The 27127-nt window shown below is 36.1% G+C and overlaps 1 protein-coding gene across 1 annotated transcript in view; it reads left to right on the forward strand.

Moving 5' to 3' along the window:
• ANKS1B (ankyrin repeat and sterile alpha motif domain containing 1B) overlaps positions 1-27127 on the forward strand; it is a 449659-nt gene that overhangs the window by 90068 nt on the left and 332464 nt on the right. The window contains exons 8-9 of the mRNA XM_054199351.1: positions 1105-1280; positions 22625-22765. Coding sequence (XP_054055326.1) covers positions 1105-1280; positions 22625-22765 — 317 coding nt within the window. The remainder of the gene's footprint in view (positions 1-1104; positions 1281-22624; positions 22766-27127) is intronic.

The raw sequence follows: 27127 nt of genomic DNA on the forward strand, positions 1-27127 counted from the left end.
TATGCTGAGCTTAATATAATCACTCTGTTTTTCCTTTTCAATATTTTATTCCCAAAGATGGAGTAAAATGGAATTATCTCTGTATTTTATCAAGTTTAAGAACTGAAGTTTCCAACAATGTGATTCTTGTAAACCTGGGCAAGAGAAGGGGTTTCTTATTTGCCCCTGGAAAAACGGCCTTCACTCACATTTTCATTGCTCTTGCTGAAGGTAGCTGTGTAACACATATGCACTAGACTATCAGAACCTAATGCAATTGTTCACAACAAGTAGCTTTTTACTCTGTAGAGGTCTTGCTGCTGCCAGTGGGCTATTTGCAGAAAAGTTAGCACTGAATGTGATTCTAATACTTATTACTACTAGTATTTCTAATAGAGACCCTCAGTTAGTATAGACCTAAAAGCCTGTTGTCTTACTATTTTGGTAGATTTCTTGACTAAAGATATCTGATAAGTTAAGGAGAAAACATGAAACACAATGCAGAATGCACTGAATACGGGTTTCTGGTAGATTGCTGTAACGAGGCATGTTTTAAACTTGTGAATTTTGCCCAGTATGTCCTTCCACCATTCCACTTAGTCCTGGGAAAGTGAGCAAGAATTTTTTATGAAACATGGCTACTTTGATGGAACAGGTTCTTGAAAATCAGTTCCAACCTACTTACAGGTTATGGAACCTATGTAGTGTATTAACGGATCACAGCAGCAAATATGAACACAATGCAGACTACAGGACATTGATTTTGTATGTTTGTAGAAACTTTCCTTTCCTGGATTAATTTTACATTTTTGGATAGTTGCTATTTCTAGCCAACTTTCAGGATTAGAAAACAGAGAAAGTGTAAGTGTATATTGTAATTCATCCTAATTAAATGCAAGGCATAGGGGAATGCAGAAGTATGTAGATTACCTCCTGTGATTCCTATTCTGGAACGAGATGCTATTATTTTTGAGAGGAGAATTGTGCATGAAGATCACTGTTTAGATGATAAGGCATGGAATATAACAAATACTCAATAAAATTTAAAGAATGTGCATTTCCTTTTTAGTCATAAATTACCCCTGGCATTCCAATTATTGACTAATGGTGTATCTGTTTTTAAAGGTGAAGCTGTGACTGGAGAATTATCAAAGCTCTTAGATGAAATCAAATTGTGCCAAGAAAAGGAATACTCTTTTGAAGATCTGTCTCATACAATATCAGAACATTATCTGGACAATTTTAGTAAAGTATCAGAGGAAGAACTTATGACCAGTGGAAGCCAAACCAAGCTTAATGTAGTAAGTAAGATGGGATACAAAGACAATACATTCAGTTATATCTGTTTTATTTATGGCACATTCAAGAAAGAAAAAGGTACAAGATTGAAGTACAAGTCTAACATAATAAGGGAAAAAATAATATAGCATGCACTGCTACAGATTTATAATTTGATGTTCCCCTTATTTTACAACAATATTGCCTACCATACCTCAGAATGGCTTTTTATGACCCTGCTAATACGACGAAAAGTTCAGGTTAGTTGTTCTTTTGAGCGCGGGGAATGCAAGGGAGGGTTTTTTTAGGAATCCACTGAAATCTGTATGTTCAGTACTATACTGAATACTAAATACTTGCAGAATCTGATCAGAAGTGGCCCCTAAAAGAAGCAGCTAAGCATCTTCAGTTACGATTCTTATGCGGTTTATTACTATATAGCTTTCCCAGTAGCCTAACTGTATTAAAGACTGAGTCTCTAATGCTGAAAATTGCTGTTCAGTGACTTCCAACTACAGTAGAAAATATGACTTCGTTACTACTAATTCTGTGAATAAAGTGCTCTAGGATTCATTTTTTCTTTACACTGTAACAAGAGTTTGTGTTTGGGTATTTTTGTTTGTTTTTCTTTTTTTCTTTTTTTAAATTGAATTCGCTTCCTCAATAAGTAAGTAAATGGGATTGCCCAGGGAATAAAGCACAGAACAGAGGGGAAAATGCTAAGTGCTAAATTTCAATTAATGTTTTTCGTAAGTTAAGAAAAATTATGCTCTCATATGTGGGGAAAACCATGGCAAGTTAAGGACTTTTATGTTCTAGAGGATTTATTACAATATATGTAGAGAGAATGAGACTTAAAAAGATGGTTAGCTGCCTTGAAATGCAGTAGATGCTTTTGTAAAGCCCTTCTAGAGGTTTGAATGATTAGGTACATGATCCATATTGAAGTCAGTCTGAACATAGTACTGATCCCATTTAAACATTATTCTACATCTTTCTAGTGTCTCTCTGTATTTCGGTGCTAACTGCTATTTAAATCTGCTCAGCTGCTGTCTTGCAGAAAATGTAATCCATATAATCTGTCTACTCAGACTGAAATTTTTACAGACCTAAATGAAATATAATGTGAATAAGAAGTATTCGGACACTAAATCTGTAATTTACATGCGGCAAGCAAATACAAAGGTAAATTAGGCAATACATTGTTTTGAGATTCCATCTACTTGTATACTGAACTAGATGTGAAAACAAATCTTCAAAAATGGGGACTGTTTAAAGCATGTTGTGGCGCTCTCCTACTAGTGCACCCAGCTATTCTTTCGAAGAAAACTAGAATCAGGATGATGGGTACACACTCCCAACACGAAGTCAGGGTACGGGGCAGAGCACGCTTTTCCCCTAGAGTAAGCCCAACTATACAGGCCTATATGGAGAGGACTCTGCTGTGAAGTGGGATTTTCCTGTTTGATCCAAAACATGCATTTCTTTTTTTTTTTTTTTTTTTTTTAAAGTATTTTAAGGTCACTCAGTCTGTTCAGTTGCTACCTGGACGCCTTTCATCGAAAAAAGGAAGTTGCACCCCATTTTGACACGCCGTCTTTTAGTTTTGGGGACATGTTGCCTTATCTTGGTGTGTAGACTCCCTGTATGGTGCATGGGTGATATGAAAACCCACATGTGCTGTAAGGAGCCATCAAAGAATAATCAGGAAGAAGCAATAAGATGAAGAGAGATGTTTAGCTCTGAAAATAGTTGAAAAGGTGAATGCTGCCAAACTATTCCGGGGGCAGGACCAGCAAGCATGGTGGTGGAAGAAGTGTGACAGTAGTGTGATGATTGAAGAAACTTAAATGAATATTTATGTATAAGAATGTGGAGATACAGAGAGAAAGAGAGAAGTGGAGACACATATAGATACGGGGAGTCAGAAATAGTTTCCTTGGATATATATTAAAGAAGAGAAGGATTCTTACAGCTTTTTCTGACTTTAGTTTTCTCCTCCCTGGGAAGCTTCTGTAAAAAATCTCGGTAGAGTAAGTGGGGACTTCTCTGTTATTCACTGTTGGCTGTGCCAGCATCAGCTCTGAAGAGGCGCAGAAATCAGGTCCCGGTAATGCATCAGATGAAGCCATTTCCTGGACAAATGCTGTTTCCAGAGATGGTGACTGGTGCAGGCATTTCAGCTTCTCCTGTAGTCCAGTGATCTGAACAGGGTTCAAAACCCAAGTCGTGACACTTCGTGACCCTTGGGGAGATTCTGCAAAGGAACTGGCCGCTAGGAGACATCAGCATTTTTTGCATCGTGCTATTGTTCAGAGAAATAGGAGGCCAAGACTGGGGAGTTCCTGTTTGGAATAGTAGCTTGTGGGTCAAAAACTTGGTAAGTTGGAGCAAGAAGCATAAGGAGCCACCTCCTGAGGCTAGCATGGGCATATGAAAGAGAAAATGTCAGGAAGCAGAGTGTGTTTTTGGTTTGGTTTGGTTTTCTAACAATTGGCTCTTTTGAAGAGAGTCAAATCACCTGTGGTAGTGCTCTAGCTAAGTAAGGTTTAGATTGATTTGGGACTGCAGAAAGGAGTGTCTGTCTCTCTAGGATCCACAGCCTGTAATTCTGTCCTGAATCTAAGTGCCAACCTCTTTTATTTGAAAGAGCAGAGCTCACTGTTCTTGTTTAGGACAAGGGTGGTGGGGGTGCTTGCTTTTTAATGCAGTAATTTAACAGTAAAAAGCTTCATCTGGAAAGTGCAAGAGTGGGGTTCAGTTCTCTCTATGGCATAAGGGTGGGGTTTAACATCGCATTTATAGTCTCCCAAATAAAAGGACCGAGCACCAGCCTGTTGATCCCCTCCGGTATTCTTTCTGGGTTTTACAACCACTGGAAAAATACCAGTGCAATCCTGACAGCAGGATTTAAGACTCCCTGTTCACTGTTCCTTTTCTGGCCTCAGATGTCTTGCATTATTTGTTGCTCAGTGATGCAGCACCTGTAGAATACTACATTTTCTTTTGAAGAAGTTGTGGGTTGGAACTCTCCTAGGCCAAGGAGAGAATTGAATCCATTCTTCCATTTGCTGAGTTATTGGACAATTAGTCATCCAACCATTAGCAAGTAGTTCTGGTATGTTTGGACTAATGAATTTCCTTCTTTTCGTAAAACTTTGCATTGAAAACACTACACATTTTATTACTTAATATGTTTCTGTTGGCCAGGTGTGTGACATGTGCAATGTAAGGCATTAACAAAACCAGAGGTTTATGTGCTTATAGTATCTTCAAGTCAAATCAGAAGCAGAGTTTGCACAACTCGGAGGTTAGGTGAAACTGAAAAAGAGCTTTTTGGATGAAAATTTTGGGTTTAGTCACCTTAATTCCAAATTACTAGTCAGGTCTGTATTGACTCTTAAGTTTCCTCAGGACATGGAAGAGCTGTATAAGACAACTGAAAGGCAGGATCTTGAAGACTGGAAGGCATGAACATCTGGGAGAGGGAGGGTACAATGAAGCAGTAGGTAAAAGTAAGGAGAATAAGAGTAGACACCACAGTGTAGACGTGACTAGGAACAGATCTGGAGATGAGTAAAAATGTCCCCACAGGACACTTCCATTCCAAAAGCTTAAAGGGAAACTGAAAATTTTTGGGTTCTGGAAAAGCAGACTGTGTTAGCTTCCTGAATGAGGAGAGCAATTAATGAAGAGGGTGAAAACTGTGAATTCTTGTTTGCTGAATAGCACAAAGTCAGGTGAGAATAAGTTAACGTGATCTTTTGTTTGTACATTATAAAGAATAAACTGAAGAAAGTCTAGTTAAAGCTACTCTGGAAACTATATAATTTCAGTGCTTGATTTTTGCAGCTCTGGCTGTGTTTCGATGTACTTTTGATGTGCTGGAATGGCCCGTTTTTCTCAAAGCCTTGTACACTGGGTGGGGTTGGTGTTGGATTCATAGATTTTTACTCCCAGTTCCTTTCTGCCTTTTTTCCCCGTTTTGATCATTGTGACTGGAATATTCTCTTTAGTTCCCCTGTGCATGCAAAGACATGGAAGACCTTGATGGCTGCTGCACAGGTGAGCTGGGAAAGCTTCATACTTGTGTATTGTTCAGTACTGACATACGACAGATTTTCTGTGTTTGCTAAATACAGAGCTTTCACTCCAAATAACTAGGATTTGATTGTTCAGCAAGTCAGAAAAGGTGCTGTGCTTCAAAACATATTCCAGAAAACATGAGGTGAAAAAAGATGTAGGAAAATCCTTGATTGTATCACAGTTTAGTTACCTTAGGCATTTCCTTTTAAAAAATTTAAGCTGTCTTAAGTGTGATTGCTATCAAAATTAGCTTTTGAAAATAACTTATAGTAGTTTCAGGTTTTTTTAAAAAAGTATAATTTAAAAAATATTTATTTTCCAATAGATGGCAGTCTGGCTCAGTAATTTCAAGAACAAAAGCAGCCATCTTATATGAGTTTTCCAACTTTTTTTCATTGCTGCGTTTAAATAATGCATTTTTAACACAGTTGATAGTACAAACTGCTCGAAAACAAACACCTGTAATTCTTATAAGAGGAAAATTTATTGGACACCATGGTATAAATTTAAACTACAAACTAAAATATCAGGGCTAAATTTAGAAGTATATTGAAACACAGAGGTTACACATCGCCTGTGTATTCAAACACTCTGTGTGAATTCAAGACAAAGTAAGAAAATTTAAATAGGTATAACTCACAAACGGGGATCCTGAAAAATTGTGTCAGGGAAATGAACAGAAGAATCTTGAAGTGTATATTGTGAGGAATTTTCCTGAGCTCCTGCAAGTAAATTGCTTTAGATTCCTCTGTCCTTGGATTACGAACTAATATCATTACCGGTTTCTTGTCAGGTTTGAGGTTCCTGTGTATGTCTTCACGTGAGAACAAATTATTCTAAATAACATATTAAAAACAGAAATATGCTGTATATAGTGCAATGTATTTTCTCAATGTGCTTCTTAATTTAAAAAAAAAAAAGGTGTCAGAAAAGAGAAGTATGGGACTTATGTCTATGTAAGAAAAAATTCCTGTGGATACCGGAGAATGATATATTACTTCTTATTTTCTTTGGACAGCCTGTGATGGCAAAACAAAAAAATAGTATATTAAGAACTTCTACACTTCCATATGTGTGTGTATGAGTATACACATATTTGCGAGATGTATATATTGGCTACAATACATCTCAATATTTTCCTGTCATAAATTTGGTATTTTATTTTAATATTTTTTTCCTAAAATTGACTTTTAAAAGAGGTTCCTCTTATTCTGTGTTCAGAAGTTTATATTTCCAGTCCTTACTTAAGGATGAATTTGGAGTGTTCTTTTCTTTTCACTTAGTAACAATAACTGTTCTCCATATTTTTTGAGGTCATGAGAATTTTTGAACTAAAACTACTTTTAAAATAATAATAATCTGCCATATACACTTAATAAAACCGAAGGTCCAAACTGAAGTATTTTCTTCAAATGAGTCCCTTTAGTCCTGTGAGGGAGGTGGTTGCTTGCAATATTTACTTTTACACTTATGCTATTGTGTTCAGAAGCATAATCCATAGACTACGTTATTGATTTGCAAGTGCAAATGCGAATATCTGAGTGTCTTTGGATATGTGACATGAGTTTAGATTAAAGAAGACGCAGTTCCAGAAAGTGCTTTTGTGCTCTTAACAGCAGAGTTATGTTAAAGGATTTTACTCGTTTCTCAGTATTTGTTCCAGGTGATTAAGTTATAAGGTGCCCCTGGTTTTTGTTGCTTACAGAATAAAACTGAAGATAGCAAAAACATGTAGGATCACAGCGACTGCACTACAGAGGGATTTCACAGAAGTGGCAGCAGTATATCTGATTAAATTTAATGTGGTTATATAATAGATAATAAAGGCTGGCAGCAGTAATTTAAATTTAAACATGAAGAAATGTTCTGTGTAGTCTCAGGAAAAAGATTTGGATTTCATCACAGGCATATAAATGTCAATTTCTGCTTACTTCTGTCATCCAGAAGGGGAAGCTGATACTTATATACATTAAGAGAGAGGGGAAAAAATATACTTAAAACCATCTTATATTAATGTTGTTGAAAATAACGATGGTACATATTCAAAGAGAATATTCACTTTTTACTCTCTTATGTCAAAAAATCAAAACGATTAGGGTATATAAAGGCAATAAAACTATGATCAGGTTTGGTTTGTATCTAAGGGGAGATTTGAAAGGATAGAATTGTGTGGTTTTGAAAGAAGATGGCTAAGAATGAATATATTAGAGAGAAAATTTATGCATGGTCGTTTAGAAGTCAGTTATTCTTTTTTTCTCTAAGGCAAAGAACAAGTATTTTTTATTAAAAACGCACATTTTATTATTTTACAAAGTAATAATCACTAAAATTTGTTGACGAATATTGAGGTAAACAATTTAGTAGCATTATTCAATAAATCTGATTTATTATTTTAATGTAACAAATAAATAATGGCTGGGCTGAAATATTATAATAGCTAAGAGTGACCAAATATGCTGGAGTAAAATGATTACTGTCTTGGATCAGAAGTGGTAGCCTTTAACAATATTGTACGCTTGCATATAGGCATTATTGAGACTGACACAAAATTCCACATGATAATGATGATGAGCAAGCCAGAAGTATATACAATGGCTGACTAATGAGGATAGATTAAAAACACATTCAAAACAATTTTGGTTACTTATTCATTAGGGAATAGTAAGACAATCAGACCTGATTGTTTGGGACTCCATGGAGAGAAGCAGATAAATTTTAAATTATTTAATATAGTAACATTTATTGAATTTGGTAATACAGCTTCACGACATTTTTCAGGTATTTATGATGTTTGGAACAGAAAAGAAATGTACCGAGGGTCAATGTTTGGAATATTGTTGCTTTACTTAATTCCCTTTTTATAGTAGTGATAGATAATGTACGTATTGCCAAATTTTGACATTGCAAGAATTTTGTATTAAATTGCTCTTTAACTCTTAGACCTAGTGTAGTTATGAATCTCATTTTACAAGCATATACTGACTCTTATTTCTGTGGGAAATAAAAATATGAAGGCCATTTCTCCTAGGATATGTAAACCTTACTTTTTAAGATTCCCTTGTTGCGAAGGTCTACCCACTCTCTGAAGATAAGATTATATAACTTTAAAAATTGTTTTTAAAAGCTACCACCCAACTAAAAACCATCTGTTAGTCCCAGTTTCTAATGCACACAGTGGTATTTCCCACTGAGAAGAACTGTTGTTGCTGTTATTTTTTTCGTTAGACATTTATAATGTGACATCTAGTGCCAGGCATCCACTTGGTCAATATAGAATGATATACTTGCTGTAAGCTACTTCACAAAATGATTTCTAAATTCTATCTAAATATGAGCTGATGATTGAAGGGAAGCAGGGTGAAACGTACTGACTTCATACAAATTTTTGTCCCTTCTGTTAGGTAGTTTACCTAGCCAAGGGAAGTTCAGGCATTTTTATTGTATCCTTTACTAGCGTATGTTCTGTAGTTATTAAAACAGGTTATTTTTTGTGTCTATAGGTTATGCTGTGCTTCAGTACAGTGTTGTAAAGATTTCTGTGTTAGAGGGATCCTAACAGCATCCATGTGGAACTCTACATGGAATAATCTGCCCGCTGGCATGCTTCACAGCCAACTAAATTAGCCTGCAGCTCCCTGCTGCTGCGATTTCTGGTAGAAGTATTGCTAGACAATCCTCCAGTGTGCTGCATCGACATACCCTGTGAGATAGTCAGCACTTACTTAAGACTATAAAATCCCAAAACATGACAACACTTAGTATGCTTTAAACTACATGGAGTAAAGTATAACTGTCCAAGCCACCAGTTCATCTAATCTGCATTAAAAAGTACCTGCTCCTTTTCCACTTGAATGATTTTCTGGAATATTTAACCAGTCTGTCCAATTATGTATGTGTGTGGCAAATTCCTTGACTATCAGATACTTGCAGGAAAATAGCTTACAGACAAATGAATCTCTCTGAATGCTGCTATGTGTTTAGCTTGCACTGGTGAATCCTAAATGTATCTAATCCTTTTTCTCCATTCTGTCACATTGTTTACTGCAATGACCCTGTATTACTATGTTTTGCAGGACGTATGCTGTATGTACGGGCATTTTCTTTTATAGCTGACTATATGCTTCCATTTATCCTTATATAGTAAAATCTCACAGAGTAGAAAAGAACAAATATAAAATAATTTGTGCGCACACTCCATAACTTGCAATACTTCAGGATTGTTCTTTCTTCAAGCTTTCTTTTTCCTGACTAAGTAATCCTAGCATTTTCAAGTTTATTTTGTACGTAAATCTTGCCATGCTACCAACGTCTTCACTTGCCCTGCTGTGGACCCTTTCATCCTAGTTAAATCTCTTTTACATAAGGATCCCAGATATGGGTGTAGCATTTTTTCCATATAAAGTCATTATAATATAAGCTTTTCAGATCAAAGAGCTTGTTTGTCTTTATGGCTACAAAGCTGTATGTAAATTCAGGATGCTCTTGAAATGATTAGTAATGTTTTATCTACTCAAGAATCCTGTTGGACAGCTATGTTTTATTAAATTAACCACGGTAGATTATTGCATTTTTTTTCAAAAAGGACCATGTTAGTTCAGAGACTGTTGTATGTTGTACTGCTGAGCACATACGTAATTTGAAGACTAACCTCCGTTTCATTATACTTAGATGAATACCAAAGAAATCTACTAATCTCGACAGGATTAGCCAGGATCTGAGGACTCTATCAGAACTGATCTTGAGATCGTCTTCCCAATATGAAGTATATTTGCTGTAATTAAATATCTTTTCTCATGTGTTATTCATTGCTTTAGAGAACCGTCTTTTTCATGCCTATTTGTGCCTTTTCTTTTCTTTTTTTTTCTTTTTTTTTTTTTAACATCCCTGAGCTGCCTGTGCCATTGTGGACACTGTTGCCAGGCTTGCATAGCAGAACACTAGTCTCTTCCATTTCTTCCATATCTCAGTGTCCATCACCCTATGAGTATGCAGTAGAGTACAACATGGTGTCCATTTTTAAGCTATGGTCTCCAACTTCATTTGGGATCTTCTGAGAGAATTTCAGTCACTTCTGAAGAACAGAAGGAGAAGATAGTACCACAAGATTTCTACCCAGGCAGTGGATTTTGTAATATTAACCTCACTTCTCTCTTTTGTCATGTTATTACAAAACCAAATCATCAGGAAGACTAATGACTTTTGCTGTTACTAGTCACCAGAGATGTTTCCCTCAAGCCCTGACCTTCTCTAGACGTCTACCAAAAATCTGTCATGGATTCCTGCCAAGCGTTTCCCTCTGGTTTCTCCTCTCCTCAGACTTTTCTCCAGTGTTCCAACAAGAATCAGGCTTTCAACTTCTCCCTCACAAAAGAACAAGTTCTTTTCATCATGAAAAGGTTCTCTTAAAATTCATTTTTTCCCTATTTGATCAGAGTATCACAAGTAGGTGCTGAAATTCCAAAGGTGGGATCCAGCAGCCTTAACGTTAATTACCTCTGTGGATGTGCAAGGTGCCTTTTGCGTGGGGCTGAGATGGGCTCAGTCATGCCTTCAGGAGCAGTGGCTAAGTCATCAGCTGCCCTGTCGTGTCTAAAATGACGCTGGATGCCTGTGTTTATGCAGCTGACTATAGGGCTTATGGTGGGATTCAGCTGCCAAACACAGGCATGTAGTGCTGTTCTGGTCAGCATCTGAGATATCTACGTGGGGCTGGCAGATGTGACAAAGGACTTGGAAAGTCACGGTGTTCTGGAGTGGCGTTTAGAATCTAGGCAGAATGCCTGAAGATAGACAGTGGACCTCAGCACAGAGGCAACTTAATTAAGATCCAAATGTCCCTCCAGTAGATTGGTAGTGTTAACATTAAGAGTTGAGAAATGTTTGTGAAATTTTAGTAATCTATGTAGCTTATCATATTTAAGCAATAGAATATGTAACAATGTACAAGATCTGTAAGGAATATGAAGGACTTCTCTAACATTTAAGTATGGCTAGATTTTAATTTCTGAAAACATATTTTTGCTTTCTTGAAAAATTAGTTTTCATAGTTTGTAACAAGCCTGAGCTTGAACACATGGGAGATTTATTTTTCACAGTCATATAAAGATATTTACCCTAGGGAAAAGATAACTGAATAAGGAAAGAAGGAGAAAGAATCCTTTAAAATGTACTTTTCTCTATCCTGCAATCTTAAATCAGGAATAAATCAGTCTAGAACTTTTTGGCTTTTGAGTGACAGAGGCAGGTATTTCTGTAATATTTCTAGAACTGTATCACTGTTGTCAGCAGGTACCAAAGAGGGTTTGATTTTGTTTTTTTAAATACATTGCGACCTTAGAATAAATGAGTGTTCTACCTAGCCAACAGGATACATACAATAGAGGAAAAAAAACTGAAAATCTGAAACATCTTTTGTATATACCTAAAGTCAAAACTGATTTCATGTCTGCTCTATTAGTATAAGAATTAAGTCAGTAAGCTTGGAGCTGACAGTAAAGCCTGATGATCACCGTCTGATAGGAAATGCACGAGAAGAGTGAGAACCATATGGGTATGCCTCTCAGTTGTTTTCTGCAGGGCGGGGAAGAGCATAGTTTTATCTGTATGGTATAAACAGAAGATGGAGCCTAGTAATACATCAGAGCTATGGGAACCCCTACAGGATCCATTAAGGGGTGGAGATAAGTGTTAATGTATGGTATCACTATATCGTGTTCTGTGATTCTTTTGAAGTTCGAGTAGGTGGTCTCTTAGCAGCAGCAGTCCCAATTTTCCTTCTTCGCTTCCTCTTAATTAGAGATATACAAGTAATGCTAATGGTAAATATCCTGCCGTATTTCACAGGGGAAAAATGACCTCCAATGATAAGCTAATATAAAAGAATGCTTTCTTTAAAAATTGTGTGGTAGCTGAAGTTAGAACATTGGGCAGCTTGTTAGCACTACTTGCTTAATTTCATTTTTATTCTATCCTAATGGCAACAAGCACATTTATTTTATAATTGACAGATGAAAAGGATTAAGCATTTTTGTCTTTAAGTCTTGAAGTAGTTGACCACTCATGGCATAGAGTTTCTTTGCATTCTGTTGGTAGATTTTTTTTCAGTCCCTGTGAATAAGCTCAACAAGTAGAAAATGAATAGCAGAAAAAATATATTCTACCAGATTCTTATACTTCTCCAAAATATAAGATGAGTAACTCAGAATTAAGGGGCAACTGCCTAATATTAACCCTGCATTAGAAATGCTTGCCCATGGAATTAATACAGTTCAACAGTGTGCTATAAATGCACCCCTTAGCTTTTCTGTAACTTCACTATGTATTGAAAGCCTTGGCTGAGTTCAGTGGAATAAGTTTTTAAATTGAGATTAGAAGCAGAAACCATGGTTACTTAACCAGGCACATATCTGTTTTTACACCAGTTTCTTTACTTTTCCAGAGGGATATGAGAGTTGAATGACTTACACCATTTTTGATCATCCATTTTCTTTTCTCTTGGCATCTGTCCTTCCTAAACTTGTAAGTTTCATTTTAGTGACATAAGGGAAAACCTGAGAAGAGGCTCTTCAATTTTATTTGCTTCAGTAGTTATTTGAGATTGAGCAGTTTCTATTAATACTACTGCTATTATTTCTGTGGATATTGGTGCTCTGCCCAATATATCTAGCATATGAACTGTTCACAGCCTGCAAAAAAGCAGCTTCAGCACTGCCTGTCAATCTTAGACAAAAATAATATTAAAATGTAAAAATGTTTTATTCCTATGCTGGTCTTTTTTTTAATTATTAGTAGTTGATTCCGTATGGGTATTGGAATATTTACTACCTTGCTCTTGTCTCTGTCAAAAATGATGTTTCCTTTAAGGAATCTAAATACTTTTGACAGATCACTTATTTAGCCATAGGTACTTCATAAGAAATACAGTGTTACACAGGAGTTATAGATGAAGGCATGTTACTGACTGACTTGTTTATCTGTATTTTTCAGGACCTTTAAGACACTATGATGACTGGCTGAAGAAAGAATTTAAGTATTAGTTCTTCAGCTGCCTATGAGTATGTCTGGAAAACAACATAAACGTGTATTTGTATTGCAGTAGATCTGTACCTACTATGTTGAATCTACCACAGGCAAAAAGAGCAGTACAGATGAGCTAGCACAGAAGGAGCAACCACTGTCCTAAATCTGCTGGTAGTACTGGTTGTTGAGCTGACTGCAGTGAAATCACTGTTTTAATTATATAAGACAAGAAAAAGGAGCAGCTTGTAGTATGTGAGCTTCACATTTGTGGGTTTTCCTGCCAGCCATAGCAAAACCTTTGCCCTCCTAGTGAAGATGATTTTGAATTTTACTTCCACCTGCCATGTAAATCAGGCTGCATTGAGAGCTGTTGTCCAGTTGATAGTATTCTGCATCTCTTGCACGCACACACACACACTCTGTGTCATCCTTTTTTCCTAATACCTCAGAAGAGTCTGAACTCTTGCATGTTTTACTGAGATCAAAAGGTAGATTACTATTTGACTGATCTTTTCCAGTTAGGCCTTCAACTTCTATAGCACACTGACGTAGCTGTTAAGACATTTCAACTGATTGTCAGATATTCTACTGCATTGTTTTTATATTCTATTTAGTGCTTAGGTGACAGTATGGTAAACTGCTAGTGATCTGTTGCTGATGGATCTGTAGATGATTTATTACAAACATTCTTCAAGGCCTTTTTGATTATCCACTCTTAACCAGCATTCATCTTCAGATGACTAACTCAGTGCTGTATGTAGTTCATCTTTAGATAGGCTTTGTTTATTCAGGTATGATTTTCTCTTATGTTCTTCATTAAGCCAACAGCAACTTAATGGAATAATAACTGCATTTTCAGTAACACCCTTTTACTTAGAATATGTATGCTAAATAAAAAGCTGTGCACTGGAGGAGTAATAAAGTGGTGACTTCTGCCTACTCACTTACCACCTGATTTTCCCCCTACTTTAATTTCTGTTCCTTCTGCTCTATTTCATGACAAATAATGTATTTTCTATAAGTTTAATCATTCTGCCACCCACTTATCCACCCTCTCTTTCACAACTTTAAAAAAAGAAAAATACATGTTTTACAGCTGATTTGCTTTGCAGTTACATTGCACTGAGATTTTCAAATGTTATATGATAACATTCAGATAGCATAGGGATGTTAAATACAGAGATGCCTCTGTAGTTATTCTCCAAGCAGTATTTTCTTTCTGTGACATTTAAAGCCAAAATTGCTGGTCTTTACTTTGATTTTTTTTTTCCTTCATGCAAACGTAAACATGCTTAAGCTTTTAATTCTATTTAATATTTCTAAAAATATTAACACTTGATTTTGCTTTTCTGCAGGCTCCTATACCCTTCATTATCAGTGTCTTCTTTTTCAACTGGTACATGAGTTTTTCACAGTGAGTCACATTTTGGAATGAGTCATGTGCATATTGATTCAGGGAGACACATAAGCCTGTCATTAACATGAGAAATCCCATTAAGTTAATTGGAACTATTCATGTGCTTAAACTTCAAGGCTCACAAAAAAAGTTACCCAGTTCCTGCATTTTTGCACAGCCTACATTTGTGTATACCCTTCCTACATACCAACTTAGGTCAAATCTACTATGCTTGTGGGATGGAAAAGCATCCCTAGAAAAGGATTTCTGTAGAGTAAAGTGTCCTTGCTGTCTATATGGCTTGCTGGTTTGAATTCTGTCTTGGGGCTTTATGCTTCAATGTGCTAAGTTCTTTTTCCTTGGTCAAGCAAAGCACTTTGATACTAAGCATTTGAAATTAAGTGTGCAAATAGTCTGATTTATGAGTATTAGGGACATGCTCAAATTTAGACAAGTGCTTAAAACACAGGTTCACTTTATTTTACCTAATGTTAAGAGGGAGAAATTAATTTGGAAGACAATTCAGTCCTGTCCCAAACGCAGATAATAGGATGGAGTAAGTTGTAAGTTGTGGAAGTGCCTGTATTTCCATGCATTAAAGACAACTAGCTTAATCCATAGATTAAACAATCCCAAAATTAGTTTAATCGATAGATTTAAAAAAATAGCCCATATTAAATGCTTACCTTTCAAACAGTTCAAACTAGTTTAAAAGAATGATGTTTTAAGTGGTTTTTTTGAATCAGGACACTGCATATTGCAGCTTTAAGCAGCTAATACTTCATCCTGTTTATTTCACACTGAAAAACAAATGCAGTGTATGCTTCCCAAGATACTTAAAAATGAAAATTCTATAGGCTCCATCTATTACATCTTTCTTAAAAAATACCTTCTAATTATGGTTAAATTATAATTACTAAAAGCACTTAGTGTTCCATTCTCTGCAATTTTTTGATTTATTGAATTCTTGAGTTTTCTGTCATTTGGAAATCTTCACCAACATGGCAAAATTAAACAGGAATTAGAGAAAAGTGAAGATTCTTACTGAAATACATTGAAGTGTCTTTTGCTTTGCATTTAAGATATACACACAAAATATCAGATCACTAAACATGAGCGTCCTAGTAGTGGTTTTTATATAGAGATGAAATACTCTTCGTATGGAGATTACCACACTCAGTTCAAAAGCTTTTATGTTTAGTGAAAAATCAATTAGCCAAGATCAACCTTTTTATTAATAACTGACAGTCTGTTGCTGGGCCACTTTTTTCTTTTATGGTTATTTTTTTAACAAAAGCTATCTTAAGTCTTCAAAAATATTAATCGCTTTATCAATGGAAGAAAAGGTATATTTTTTAATTTATACCTGGTATTTTCTGATTAATAGCTTCCTAGGTTTTTAAATCCTAAAACTTTTGTCATATCATGTATGTATGCATCCCTTTATGAGAGTAGTGCAAAGATTCAGAGTTGTCTTAATCGTCATTATTTATGTTGCATGCAAGGATGAATGAAAAAAAAATTGAAATGCTTTGAGTACTCATTCAGAGGTACTCATTCATTTTATAATCCCATTTGACTTCTAATTTTGACCTTATTCAGTGTGCATTGTACTTGCCAACTAGTTCCAGGGTGTATTTCCTGCGTATTGTCAGATCCTGCTCTGAAGACAGAATGATTAATTTCTGGGGTGCGCATCATGATAGGTGTCAATAGCACTTGCCCACTGCGGGGCAGTAACTACACATTCATGTACTTTTCATCATTTGTATGAATTAATCTGTTTGCCTAAAGTTAATACGTGTTACTGTTACATGTAGTAAGTTACTGTGACTCTGCTGACTTCAAGTTACAGGAATTTCTTCCCAGGTTCAGCCATCACTGTTCTTGAGTTCGAAGTTTGTGACTGCTTCAGACAAGTCGTTCAGGCTTTTTTGCAGAGCCCCAGTGAGAAAATGCTATCACGTGCAGCTTGGCTGATGTGCAGTGGTGTAGAGATCAGGATTCTTCCTGTCTGGGACTGGTAGGGCTTGGATTTTCACAGCGCTTAGTCTCATGTACCACTGAAAAAAGGCACAGAATATCTCATGCTGATTCCTGATGTAGCCCAGCACTTTTGCAAACTTGCCTTCACAATTTCAATATAGCCAGGAAATATGGAACACAAACTTAGTGACCTTCTCAGAGGAAGTTCAAATCATGTTCACAGCATCCCACAGGGATTATGGCAGAGGCAGATACAGAGTGCACTTCTCCGGCATTCAGCTGCATTACATGCAAGACCAACCTTGTTCTCCTGGTATTCCCTTTCTGAGTACGGGAAGTGCAATCAAACTCTAACCAGACTCATAGTGAATGAAATGATGAAAGAAATGTAAACTGGGAACATATTTTTGAAAGAATAGCTGCAGATGTGCAATGTAAGGTGAAGGACAAGATAATGAGGGTAGGAAATGGAAAAACACGAAGGAGGGAGAAGGCCATCTTGGGAGATGCGGGAAAGGTGTGCTCAGGCCACCAAAATGTTTTGTCTGTAAGACGTACCTTCTGTCCTGTAAATGAGGCTCCTCCTTGTCAGGATCCTTTCTGAATCCCAGAAGGGTACATTTGGGATGGAGGGATCCTGCTGTGGGAAAATAGTAACTGATGGTTTTACATTTCAAGCCCAAATGCTGCTTTTTTCTCTTCTGCATCCATCAGGCATTTTCCCCTGGGAGCAGCCTGGGCAGCAGCAGGGGGAGCACTGAGAGCACAGGAACACTATCCCAGCTCCGCTGTCACTGGCTTGGCTGCCACAGCTGCTGGGGAAAGCAGCAGCAAACAACCTGCTCAGCCTAATTTATACAGGATATTCAGGAACAGTTTCCATCTTTATTAGTTCTTAGTATAACATAAAATTAGAGTTATTAGCATATAGAACTATATTTTTTTTGCTTCTATTTCACAACATAATTACATATCCTTTTGGCCAGGCAAAGGAGAGGCAGAAGTATGACTCTAATCCAGTGGTTCGGATCATATGAAATATTTGCATGGTTCTACGTCTGACAAACTATTTCTTCAGAAGAAACCTCCTGCTGACTTCATTGTTCCAGACTGAGCAGTAGCATTTAGCTTATCAAATGTCTGGTTGCTTTCTACATTCCGTAATAAGGATATTGCCTTCTGGATTTCATGTTTGCTGCTCCATTTCAAAAAGCTTATTTTCTTAATACGTGGTATACTGCAAGATAAATGAATAGTTAACATCAGTGTCCAGAACTATGATGCAATAGGAAATGGTAAAAGTCCTATTATTTTGTACCTTTTACAGTTTTGGTGCTATCTTGCTCTAGTGGATACTGTCTGAAAGGGTGTTTGCAATACTTCTGCAAACGGATTATAGTTATACAAAAATAGGTACAAGAAGTAAAGAAAGATTTTTATGTTTGGGTTTAGATTTCACTGGACTACTACAGGAAAGTCTCCTTTGTATCCTGAAATGAGGGAATTAAATCACATTTTGCTAACAATGGCTGCTTACAAATGTCAAGGCAGAAAGCAGAGCAGTTTTCATTAAAAACTGAGAGAAAGAGGGAATAAAAGGAAATAAGAGGTTTTATATGACTTACTGTATTCATAGAGAGAACTTGACTAGATAATGAGGTCATATGGTAGTCAGGAAATCGTTAACATCTGTACAAAGGAAAGCCCAAACTTTATGTATGTTTTATACATGGCTTAAAGCTTCTTGAGCTGTGAACTTGGTAGCTTTAAGAAATAGTTAAGAGTAAAGGTGATCTCTTTTTCTTTTCCTGTTGACTTTTAGGAGTGGAACAGACTTTCTCTGATTTTTTTTTTTTTTTTTTTTTTTGTCTAGGCTCATCGTTCGGTTTGTTGCTAAATATTGGCTTGTTCTCTTAGATCACGAGAGAGATGTCAAGTTACTGTGATAGCCAGTCTGACATACGTACATATACTGGGAGAACAAATAGCTTATTTACAGAATAAAGTATCCTTCAGTCTAACATATCATACTGGGCACATTTTGCCTTTTGTGTAGATGGAGAAATGAAGAGGAAGACTTCCATACCTAAATTTTCAAAGGCATAATCTAAATGCTCATCAGATATGAAAAATAGAAGAGATGTGTCAAGCCCAGTAGAGTCCAAGGAAAACTTACCATTAATTGTAGTGGTCCAACGTCCTTATCCTAGATCTTACCACTCCCTTACTGCTGTATTATTATTATCTCTTTTTTATGTACGGAGAAATTATATTGTTAGTCTCTTACTGCTATAAACAATTTTTAATACTTAATTCAGTGTTCCAGTAAAAACCAGAAATTTTATTAAATCTTTTATTCTGTATCAATGTCTTGTGGCTTCCCTACTAACTTTTCATTTTTATGTGTTGTATCTAATATCTTTAAAGGTTTTCTGTCTGTTTTGTTTGAGGATAGATGATGCTTATGCTTCTTCAAGCTTAGGCAGAGCTGGCCTTTTGGAAGCTTAATATTACAGTTTATGTCGACTTCACCATTTCATAATGTCAAATTCAATTAATTAAGCAACTATGAGCTAGGTGCCATTTTCTAACTACATTTACTTTTTCTTTTTGGAGTCAAAACAGTCATGAATAAAAGGTTCTCAGTTGTGTCTGTTTTTCTTTAGGTGACAGAAATCTCTTCCTCTCTCTTTATTTATTTTTTTTTTCCTGAGAATGGGGCATAAATAACTTTGGTTTCACTAAAACTCTTCCCACAGGGCTATTTCAAGGCTTCCCAGCAGCACACACAGAATTAGATTTTCGTGTCCAAAGGATCTCTGAGGAGGAAAAATTAAATTATCCAACAGAACAGAAAAATGAGGGAGTTCTGGGAAAGGAACAAAGGCTGGGAGAGAAGAGCAGGAAAGTGGGTGGTCAGGAGTTTTATGGGAGTGTGTGACAGTCTGAGGTCTGTGGACTGATTGCAGATCTTTCTGTATCTCACCTGTCTCCACCAAGTTCATCCCTCTCCCCAGGGTATGCAAACCCAGTCTACCCCATTTGGGGCACTTCTGACTCCCCTTTCTCTCATGCAACTATTAACTCCTTCGCCTCTCTTTACTGCAGCTCTATCCCTGCAGCAACTCCCACTTACCCCTTTACACCTGTTGTCTGGGAAGAACTGGGCTTCAGGCAGCAGGGATGGGAGAGAAAGGTGATAGCGATAACTGTTTCTTGACTGTTCGCATACGTTTCTCCTAATGCTTCCATTTTAGTGCTTTATCAGTAGCAGAAATCTGGGCAAGAAGACAGAAGTCAGTCACTAAGTATAAAAAGAGCCAACCCTACTCTGCAGTAGTCTTTAAATTAGCATGTATCATGTAATTCACACCTGGATTGTCTAGTTGCATCAGAGTACTAGTCAATTTATTCCAACAGTGTGTCTAATGCACTCTGACATCAACTGGTCCTTTTTTGAATGATTAGGAGATCTGCCTATATAATATCCCCCACTTCTTCTCATTCATATTGACAACATTAATTAAAATTTGTGTGATCCACCCTCTATCTTAGGCTATTTATATAAAATAAAACTAATGGAAATACTACAACTCTCTTTCATTCTGCTTGCGTATTTTTCTATTGTTCAATAGTCTTTTTGCTATGATGTATTGAATTTCATTATTTATCTTCCTTTAGTTGTGTTAAAAAATTTTCTCTGATATTATGTGTGTGTATTTTTTTTTTTATCTTTAGAGAGTGCATTGACTATACTTTTTTGGGTGACTTTTGTCTTCATTCACTTACTTTGGCTTGTAAGGTCACAGCTAATGCGTGTTAACCTGCTTTCCTGTACCTAGCACTGCTGCAGTTCTTTGCTTTTTGCTCCAGGGGGCAAGAAGCACTTTATTCTTCGGTGCAACAATTCTGAGATTTAAAATATAAATGTGGGGCAACCACCACGGAAGACGACATCATAAATAGAAGGGAAAGACCTGTAGTCTGCTTCCTTTGTCTATGCAAATGCATAGCAATAATAGTCCTTCACGACCCACACTCTGCAGAGTTAACTCAATCCTTTTAATAATCTCTGTAGGAATATTGGTTGCTATGGCAACACATTCCGTGGTACCACTTGACTGTCAAAATAACCTCATGAAATATCATGCTAAGAATGTTTTAGAAATTGACTTTAAAAGTAAAAAGTAAATAAATCCATCTAACTTCAGAAGATAGGGATAGATTCATGAAGTCTGCAATAAGGGAACAACCATTTTCTAACTGAGGGGAATCTGAGTAGTAGCGATGGGCATATCGTGTTTCTCATCTTTGGTGAGTGAGCTGAAATAGAATTTAGGAAAATTTTTTTGTACTTAATGGTATACCAACCACATCTTCGCATCTGTGTATCAGAAGTTAGCACAAGAGTCAAAGGTTAAATGTTCCTCAGATGTTACAGAAGTTGAGTTAGTTCCTGTCTGTGCAGTGCCTTTGCTTCTCTTACGGTTTCCATCAGCTTGTGTTCATCTTCAGAACTGCTGCTGTTTCTTCACTTCTTTTGCCCCCCTAATTTTCCTTCACCTCTGCATTCCCTTTCTTACAGCAGACTCTACACGTTTCTTTATTCTATTGACTGAAATAATCTGCTGTTAAGTGGTTTGGTTTTTTTCATTATTTTTATATGGGCCTCATAGCAGTGCTTTAGAGCTAATGTTACCACCAGGTTAATAGATGTGGTCAGCCATTTCTCAAACAGCATTACGTTGGTCAGGCAAAAGTCCAGCCATTTCTGAAAGATTGTTTAAGATAAACAAGCTTTCCTAAAGACAGCATTTAGTATCTGAATATCCGGTAGGCTGCACAAACAAATGTCAAGCAGGCTAGAAAAGCTATTACGTATTCCAATTTAAATACAAAGAATTAAGATGTGAGTAAAATGTATCAGGGTTTTGTTGTCATAATGTTTTTTAACATGAAATTTTGAAAATCATTCATTACAGGCTTAACTTCCCTCTTCCTTCTTCTGAAATCAATAAAAGTTACCACTGCAGTTCATTCAGTTGGGATGGACTATCCTGTGTAGCAAAATAACATCAATAAATTGGGACTGTCTACTCTTCCTGTTTCTGGCTGCCACAAAAAAATAGGATTGTGGTTTAAGCAAAAATCAGCATTTTTCCCTTATCACTGAGACCACTACAGAAGTCTTAATGCTCACAACTGAATGACTTTTTCCCATACCTTTCTTCCCTTCTGGTGGATGAAACAAAATAAGACAGGTCATTTTTAATAAATTGGTTTTGCCTACAAGGTGAGCTAACACATTTATTGTTGGTAATAAAAAATAAAAATCGAAACCTCATATTGATTGAATTTATCTTTTTTCTGCAAAAACCTTGGAACTGATCAGGCAAATATAATACAGCTGTACTTTTCTTTTCTGAACACAACAGATGACCATTGAAGCAAGATCCCCTTAGCTTATATTATTTCCTTCTTAGGGATAGTATTTTTTTTTTTTATATATAAATGTTAGTTTGGGGGTTTTTTTGGGTTATCTTAATGATATTAAAGCAAATTTTAAAGTAAAATGAAGTAGAAATTGCCAATTACTTGATAATGAAGAAAATAAATACATATTTTTAATGTAGGATATTGTGTTAAATCATATTTAAAGTATAATGGCAGATAGGTCAATATGCACCTTCCTTAGAAAGTGTGATTTTCATACAGGAGATTGACAATTGAGTAGTTACATTTTATTTAAAATAGCAGTTTATCTTTTGGAATTTATAAATGGGAATCTTTTAAGTTTTATTTTTCCTTAAGTAAAATGTTTTTTTTTTTTTACAATATATCACTGTGTTTAATTTGAAAGTACTGTTTCTTTATGTACAGAGGCCTTCTTCAACATGCCTATCACCAAGAGAGGAAGAAGATGATGATGCAGGTGAAAATACTTGTGGTCCTTCAGGTTTATGGGAGGCATTGACACCTTGTAATGGATGCAGGAACCTGGGATTTCCTATGCTTGCACAGGTATATGTTTACCTTTTCATCATAAAACATTAACTATAGAAGAGTTTCTCTGTCTTACCTCTTACAGTAATTTCTAGTTTTGCCTTATTCCCTTCATAATTGTTACCTTCAGTCTTCATTTGAACCTCAAAGTCCGGTTTTAAAATTAAATGTCAAGGTTCGGTCATCCTGCTGTAACGCTCATCCAGATGAGTTTAATATTGAGACTGTTTGATATTTATTACCCCTATTTTAGATAGTTTTTATGTTGCGTAGCTTTCTCTTCATATTCAGTCTGGAAAGAAATTTTGAAGTCATATAGTTTCCTTTGGGATAAGTACTCTATTTTTGACCAGAGTCTAATTAATGTAATGACATCTCAGCTACTTTCTTTATAGAATTAATTGAGGACATCATGCCTAACTCAACTCATGTAAGAATATAGCCTAAGACTTCTCTTTGAAGATTATGTAAGTTTAAAAAAAAAAAGTCCCCAAACATTTTCAAATGCTCATGATAATACAGAGGAGAATAAATAAAAATGGTAATATACTTGGGTCTAAGTCCCAGCAATTCTCAGAGCAGACCAGTCCGCAGTATCCACCAAGGCATGCCAACAGCTGTGTCCTGAACAAGTGATATTGTATTGCTACAGAACCGGATGATGCTTATTGCTGCTTCTGGGTCTCCAGTTTCCCCCGACTATAGTTTAGCACTCTCGTTTCTGTAACATTTTTCCTGTACTTTTCTTGTAGCATTGAATGTAGGCCTGCCAAATTTCTGTTTAGAAATGTCTGTCTTTTCAGTTGCATCCTTACTTGGCACTGCATTTAAATAGCTTTGTCAGATTCTTGTGTACCAGATTGGAATTACGTATCCTGTCTCACCACACTTTATACACTGTTGCTTTCATGCCATGACTGTACGTTTTATTCCATTTAGTCTCATGGGACTTGCACCTGTTTGAAGTCAATGCTAAAGCTTCCACTGCAGTCAATGGAAACAGGATACGGCAACTAATGTGCTTGAATAACAATGAGCACGGCCCTATCTTTTTATAAGGAGCTTTTATATTCCTTCCCCTTTCAGTAGCTGTTTTCTCCTTCATACTATCTATCATTTTAGACACTTGGCAAGGTGCAGAGCTGTCGGAATTATCCTGATTTCCAATAGGAGTTCCGTAGTTACTAATTACACATTTTTAAGAATTTTTTTTCAAAAAATATTTCTTCGATGGAACTTTTCTGATCTAAATATGCAACACCTATGGGTTAATTATTATTAAACTTCCCTATGATGAACATATATGCCATTATAGAGAGATTTCCTAATTTTAAAAAACATTTCTGTTTTCTTTGTTTCTTTTTAATATAAGGTACATGTAAAGTGTGTTATCAAATTGAGGAATGCATTTGAAAAATAGAATAGTTAGCTTTGTTGGTTGATATCTCTTACCTTTTTATAAAGAGAGATCCATTCCAAGAACGATGTAAGTTTTAAGATAGTGATTTCTGAATTAGTTTTATTCATTGTACTTAAATTTTAATCTCGACCTTATAATACCTCATCTTTCTTGCTCTGAGAACTAATAAATTTTTTTTTAATTATGGGTACAAAAAAGAGTATATTTATTTTATGTTCATTCATGCAATGAATCATCTAGATTGTTGGTCTCCATAAAAACTGAAGACAGAGGTAGTTTTGGTTTATTGTTGTTTTTCTTTTTATGGAAGAAAGGAAAGGAGTTAAGTAGTGAAAAATCTCCATATTACAAACCAGTGAATTCAGCGTATAAAGCGTGGCCATCACTGCATGCAATCTTTCAAGCTGTTAGCTAATCTCTTGGATCTTTCACATTTACTTCAGAATGCAACAGAGAACATCTTGTACTAGGGGACTGAGAACATAAATTATTTATTTCAATTTTTAGAGTAAGACCAATATCTTGAATCGGTCTAAAAAATTATGATAGATATAACGTACAACAGCATGTTTTAGGTAAAACTACAAAAATGTGTTGCTGATACTCATGTCAGTCCACTAACATATCAGAAAATTCAGACTTTATCATGAAGAAGCAATGAGATAAGGGTATTTGACATGTGTTAAAATCCGTACTCTAATGAAGATCCCAAAATAGGGAAAAGGGTCTATCAATTACTCTTGAACACAAATGACAAGTTCATTTTTACAGTTCACATCTAGTTAAATATAGATTTTACAGTTATATAAATATACTGTGTTTACACATCAAAGGAGAACAAACATAAAGACTGATTCTTGGTTTATATACACAGTCAGAGGTACAAAGGTAAAATGAAAGTGAATTTTAGGTGAGATTATGACAAAGTCCATCTGTGACCTAATGGGCTAACAGTTTTCAGCATGACAAAGAAAAGAGCAGTTCTCTTTGACAAACGTGATTTCTTTATTGCAGTTATGGAAAAAGGCTTGGGTGGAGATACTTCTGACATGCTGTGTGGCATTTCTGTCTGTACTGTGCTGGGAAGTGTCATTTGAGAAAGGGCTGTTACTGAAAGTTCTGGGTAAATTGTTCTGCAGATATCATTTAAAACCTAACGTAGCAATAATATAGGTATTCTCAGAATAAGTAACTCTCTTTTACAGTCTCACAGTTAAAGTCTTCACAATTGGTGAAGTCCTAGAAGAGCTTGATGGAAAATCTTTTTGTGTCATGTAGAAATTTCAGGATTTTAGAAAGTGCCCAATTCTACATCAGAATGGAGCTAACAAGCAGCTTCATCCATTCCCAAAATAAAAAAAAAAGCCAGAGAGCAAGGATACACACCTGGATTTTGGAAGACTGAAATTTAAATACCTCTTCTTATTTTCGCAGAGAGTGAATTCCATTTGTAGGTTATGGTTTATGGTTAATGTGGAGCTATTGCTTTTTTCTGAAATTAATCTTTCTTTTTGGACAGCAATTCAACCCTTTGTAAAACTGATACACATTTTTGTGAAAAATGTTGACTTCCACAAATGAGTATTTTATATCTGAAAAAACCTTTCTTAGGAAATTCCAGATTCTATATTTTTTTTGGTTGCCAGTCAGTACAAAAGAAAAGCCTTTTTTCCACCTATATAACTGAATAACTATCTTCTACATATTCCAGAATTTTTAGTAATCTTAAATATCAGCACAATGCTTCTACAGCAGTCTCAAATTCTGGCATTGCAAGCTCCATTAGAAACAGTTTAGTCTGCAATGACATGTCTGTTAAACTGAGACAAAGCTTTTATAAATGGTATGATAGTACTAGACCCTCTTCCATGGATCTTGTTCTTGGAAAATCTTCCTACAGGAACTACCTTTAATGGTTGCATTTCTGGCTATCATAAAAAGATGATACTAACGAACTTCTTCCTGTACGAAAGCTGGAATAAAAGAATATGATATTTCGTATATAGTTTTCTCTCAGAGTAGCTGCAAAAATAGGAATTATTTGACAAAGTGTAAGATATAACTGGTGGCATCTCGCTATGCTGTAGGTAAGTACTGGAAAGAAAACTGAGATATGATCCTTAAAAAATATTTTTGAGCAATGCCTGCTAAGGTAAAAAAAAGCTGGAAGCGTTGTAGTGTCATTATTATTGACCATCTTAAATGAGGAAATCGTCAAGAGACCGATAATTCAGCTAAATGTAGAATGGGAAGGTTTAGAGGTAGAAATAGCATAATCAGCTTCACATGTATATGGGTAGTTACAGCTATGAGGATTCCCAAAGATGTGCAGGCTGCCAGGACAGATTTCTTCAGGTAATTGGGTTGACACTACAGCTTTGTTTATGCTCTTCTTGAAGGAACCACAGCACAGATAATGATAGCAGTGAAGATATAGGAACAGGGGTTTCAGCACTGGGGCTGACCTTGACTACAAACAAGGTAGCCACAGTCAGATTGTAAGACTGTACCACCGCATTGTCTGCAGTTTGCAAATTGTAATGATAGCTACAAGATAGCTGTAGATACACGGCTACAGCCTCGCTAGCAGACAGATATTCAGTTATTGAGTACATGTGCCACAGTCCTATTTTTCAACCTGTGTCACTCCCATGGTTGTAGTGGGAGACTGACTGCTCTGTAATCCAATCTTCAACTGATTTTTCTTCCCAGTCTGAATTTCCACAAGCTTCTCATCCCAGTCTGCTCCTTTCTGATGCATATCTTCTCTATGCCGGCCTGTTGTCATTGATCTCTTGTTTTGTTCAGGCACATTGTTATTCCACATTGCCTTTGGTTAGTCAGTGAACGGAGTTAAGTTTCTATCCTCACAGAGACAAGAACAGCAAATTTAGGTTGAATAAGGATTCCCCCCTTTATATTTTTGGTAAAAGGAGTTTGAATTCTGGTTGCTGCTCTTT

Source organism: Rissa tridactyla, chromosome 1 (genome assembly GCF_028500815.1).
Source record: "Rissa tridactyla isolate bRisTri1 chromosome 1, bRisTri1.patW.cur.20221130, whole genome shotgun sequence".
In the NCBI taxonomy this organism is placed as follows: Eukaryota; Metazoa; Chordata; class Aves; order Charadriiformes; family Laridae; genus Rissa; species Rissa tridactyla.